At 39.0% G+C, this 5000-nt stretch overlaps 1 protein-coding gene across 1 annotated transcript in view; it reads right to left on the minus strand.

Moving 5' to 3' along the window:
* The window catches only part of LOC122261178 (uncharacterized), a 74593-nt gene that overhangs the window by 15007 nt on the left and 54586 nt on the right, over window positions 1–5000 (minus strand). The window contains 1 exon segment of the mRNA XM_086538981.1: window positions 149–333. Coding sequence (XP_086395107.1) covers window positions 149–333 — 185 coding nt within the window.

Below are 5000 nucleotides of genomic sequence, written 5' to 3' on the forward strand. Positions count from 1 at the left end.
CTAAAGCAAAAGCAAAAGGTTGATTGTCTCGAATAGCGTGTCATCGAGCGTAAGTGTTTGAATCTTCCGACCACTACCGCTAGACCCGGAAAGCAAAAGGTTTGATGTCTCGAATAGCGTTTGTCAAACGAGAGCTTAAGTTTTGAATCGGAAAGCAAAAGGTTTGATGTCTCGAATAGCGTTGTCATCGAGCGTAAGTGTTTGAATCTTCCGCCATCGCCGGAACATGTCTGACGTGAGGCCCGGCAAAGGGTTTCGGGAAAACTTGAGCTCCTCGACGGTCGTGGGTAGGTTGTCGGGGATCGCCTCGAGGCTGCCCTTGTTGCAGATCACCTGGGGGGATTAAGCGGAGCGTCAGGGGGTGTGTCTTGAGATGGGGCGGGAGGGGGAGGTTGGGTGGGTGGGGGTGTGGGGGTGGGGGGTTGGGTTTGGTTGTTTGTTTGGGTGGTTGGGTGTTTGTGTTTGTGTTTGTTTGTTAGTGGGTGTTTGTGTGATTGTGGGTGTGTGTATTTGAGATTGTGTGGTTATGGGTATATGTGTTTGTGTTTGGGTTGTTTGTGTGATTGTGTATGTGTGTGTGTGTGTGTGTGTGTGTGTATGTGTGTGTGTGTGCATGAAAATATATATGCGATTGCCGAAATTATTTTTCGCAAATCACAGGGAGGTGTCTGACTGCAAAAGGAATAAATCAGTATACATTTTTTTGTACATTTTGCTTAAAAAACACATGCCATGATAAAGATTATAATAATGATGATAAAACACGATAACAATAATATTGATGAGGATAATAGTGTTGAATCTGATAATACTTATAACAATATTTATGATAATAAAAATGATAATAAGGATAATAAAAGTAATAATAATCATCATGATAGTAATGTTAATGATGATGATATCAGCAACAATTTCAATGAAATTCATACATACGAAACGACGATTGAGACAAAAGCATTAAAATAAAGAAGAAGAAGAAGAAAAAAAAACACCTGTAGAATAAATTGAACTGATATCAAACGTAAAATATCTAACCAATAGAGTTATCAGAAGCTTCCAGAATAATCCCAAGGCCCGGAACATGTCTGACGTGAGGCCCGGCAAAGTGGTAATCTGGGAAAACTTGACTCCTCACGTGTGGGGCGGTTGTCGGGATCGCCCCGAGCTGCCCTTGTATTGCAGAACACCTGGGTGATTAAGCGACGTCAGGTGGTGTGTCTTGAGTTGGGGCGGAGGGGGAGTTGTGGTGGGGAGTGGGGTGGTGGTGGGTGTTTGTTTGGTTTGGTGGGTGTTTTGTTGTTTGGTATTTTTTGTTTAGTGTGTTTGTGTGATTGTGGGTGTTGTTATTTGAGATTGTGTGGTTCTGGGTATATGAGTATGAGTTAGGTTTGTTTGTGTGTTGTGTAGTGTGTGTGTGAGTGTGTGTTTTTATGTGTGAGGTGTGTGCATGAAAATATTATATGCGAGTGCCGAAATATTTTTCCAAATCACAGGAGGTGTCTGACTGCAAAATGAATACATCATATACATAATTTATTACATTTTGCTTAAAAACACGTTCTAATATCCTGATAAAATTAAGATAGAAGAATAAACAACAATATAACAATAATATTTGTACAGAGTATGAATAGTGTAGAAACTTATAATACAAAATGATTAGATAATAATTAAATAAGTATAATAAAAGTAATAATAAATATCATAAATTAAAGAAATTGATGATGTATAACCCAACAATCAAAGAATCCATACAGCCGAAACGACGATTGAGAGCCAAAGCATAAAAATAGCTAAGAATAAAAAAAAAAAAAAAACACCTGTAAATAAATTGAACTGAAAATCACCTAAAATACTACCCAATAGAGTTATCAAACTACCATAATAAACAGAACTTTCCAAAGGGTTCGGAAAACTTGAGCTCCCGTCGGTGGTGGTAGTGTCGGATCGCCTCGAGGCTGCCCTTGTTGCAGATCACCTGGGGGATTAAGCGAAGCGTCAGGGGGTGTGTCTTGAGATGGTGGGGGAGGGGGAGGTTGGGTGGGTGTGTGTGTGGGGGTGGGGTTGGTTTGGTTGTTTTTGTTGGTGGTTGGTGTTTGTGTTTTGTTTATGTTAGTGGGTTTTGTGTGATTGTGTTTTATTTGAGATTGTGGTTAGGATATGTGTTTGTGTTGGTTGTTTTGTTGATTGTTATGTGTTGTTGTGTTGTGTGGGTATGAGTGTGGGTCCTTGAAATATATATGCGATTGCCGAAATTATTTTTCGCAAATCACAGGGAGGTGTCTGACTGCAAAAGGAATAAATCAGTATACATTTTTTTACATTTTGCTTAAAAGACACGTGCTAATAGTCATGATAAAAATTATGATAATGATGATAAAACATGATAACAATAATATTGATGAGGATAATAGTGTTGAAACTGATAATACAATATTGATGATAATAATAATGATAATAAGGATAATAAAAGTAATAATAATTATCATGATAGTAATGTTAATGATGATGATATCAGCAACAATTTCAATGAAATCCATACAGACGAAACGACGATGGAGACAAAAGCATTAAAATAGATAAGAAAAAAAAAAAAAAACACCTGTAGAATAAATTGAACTGATATCAAGCCTAAAATATCTAACCAATAGAGTTATCAGAACGCCAGATAATAACAAACTGTCCCTCCATACAGGTTTATCCCAGTTATCCAGCCTGCAGTATATGATCTGACACTCCCTTTCCCTATTATCCTCTATAATCCTAACTCTACCCAAAAAAGCGAGATAAAAGAATAATTGGAGCTGAAATAGACCACGGAGCAAAAAAGCGTAGATACAAGATTTTTGAGCTAAATAGACCAAAAAAAGCGAGAAATAGAAAATAGTATCTGAAAAAGACCAGCCAATCCCCGGTATGGTAACAGTGTCCCAGGATAAGGGTCCAGTGGCGGGAAAGCTAGTTTGGCAACTGTGGTCGGAGCCAATATCGGCGGGAAGGGAGATACAAGTGGAGAGTAATGAAGCCAAGTTATTAGGGTCAGAGACATGTTGGTAGTTGGTTATAGCCTACCAATCCCCGGTAATTGTACCAGTGTCCAGAAAAAGTTCCAGTGGCGGGAAAAACGCTGTTTGCAACTTAGTCTGAGCCAATATCGGCTGGAAAGATACAAGTGAGAGAATTGAAGCCAAGATATATGGTCATAAGACATGTGGTAGGTAGTTAATGCAAACGTATCACGGTATGTAACTGTGTCCCCAGGATAGGTCCAGGCGGGAAAGCTATTTGGCAACTGTGTCGGAGGCCACTATCGCGGAAGGGAGATACAAGTGGAGAGTAATGAAGCCAAGTTATTAGGGTCAGAGACATGTTGGTAGTTATTATTGGCTACTTGTCCCTTTGTCCTCGTCGTTTCATTGTTCGCATATATTGCGTTATCTTTTATTGCGTTTTTCCGTTGCTCTTTCCTTTTAATTGCTTTTTCCTCTTCTCGTCTTCGTTGGTCGTCTTTCGGTTGGGTCTCTGCGTCGTCGGAGCGTCATGTATCCGGGTTCTCTTAGCGTGTGTTCCAGGTTGCGTCTCCGGGTCGGCGTTTTCTTTGCGTCTGGGGTTGTGCTCGTGGTGGTTTTATTCGTGTTTTGCGAGGTGATATGGTTAATATCAGTTATAGGAGTGATAATGGTTGATAGGTATGATGATAACGATCATGGTAGTATCAGTGATTAAGATAATGATGACAATACCACGAATGAGGACTCAGATAATTATAATGATAAGTTACAAGACTGCACATCCGTCTTACATTGACGTTATGGTCTATTTTTGTCAATTTGCATGTGGCTGCATATATATGTAGATATATATATAGATATATATATATATATATATAAAATATATTATAATATATATATATACATACATATATATATATATAATATATATAATATATATAATATATATATATGTATTAAAAATATATATATTTATATATATATATATATATAAATATATATACACACACACACAAATGTATGTCTGTATTGTATGTATATGTAAATGTGTGTGTGTGTTTGTGTGTTTGTGTGTGTGTGTATATGTGTGTGTGTGTGTATGTATGTGTGTATATGTAAATGTGTGTGTGTGTATGTACATATAAAGAAAGAAGCATAAATAAATAGAGAAAGAGATAGAGGTAGATAGATAGATAGATAGATAGAGAGAGAGATAAAGAGAGAGAGAGAGAGAGAGATAGAGATAGATAGATAGATAGAGAGAGAGAGAGAGAGAGAGAAAGAGAGAGACAGAGAGACAGAGACAGAACAACAACAAAAAAACACATAGATATATAAGTAAATAAATAAATAAAAACATAGATAAACAAACAGACAGACAGACAAGTAGATAAAGAAAGAGAAAGACAGAGAGAGAGAGAGAGAGAGAGAGAGAGAGAGAGAGAGAGAGAGAGAGAGAGAGAGAGAGAGAGAGAGAGAGAGAGAAAGAGAAAGAAAGAAAGAATAGACAGGAAACGGGCTAGATATAGACATCACTGGACTTTTTAGTGGATAGAGTGAGGGATAGCGACACAAGATGAATATTTTTTCCCCGTCCCAAAACGTGGATTGGTTTTCAGACTTAAAAGAGGACTTTAGGCTTATCTGTGTGTTCGTGTGACTAGTTCTGCTTTCTTGGAAGAAGGGAAAGAGGCGGAGGAGGTAAAGGATTGAGAGAGAGAGATAGGGGGAGAGGGAGGGAAGGAGAGAGAGGGAGGGAGGAGGATGGGATAGGGGGAGGGAGGAATGGGGGAGGAAGGGATAGGGGGAGTGAGAGAGAGGAGGAGGGAGGGAGGGAGGGAGGAGGGAGGGATGGAGAGAGAGAGAGAGAGAGAGAGAGAGAGAGAGAGCGAGAGAGAGAGAGAGAGAGAGAGAGAGAGAGAGAGAGAGAGAGAGAGAGAGAGAGAGAGAGAGAGAGAGAGAGAAGGGAGAAGGAGAGAGGGAGGGAGG

Source organism: Penaeus japonicus, unplaced genomic scaffold (assembly GCF_977035675.1).
Source record: "Penaeus japonicus unplaced genomic scaffold, GWHDUDI00000001_assembly GWHDUDI00000008, whole genome shotgun sequence".
Classification (NCBI taxonomy): Eukaryota; Metazoa; Arthropoda; class Malacostraca; order Decapoda; family Penaeidae; genus Penaeus; species Penaeus japonicus.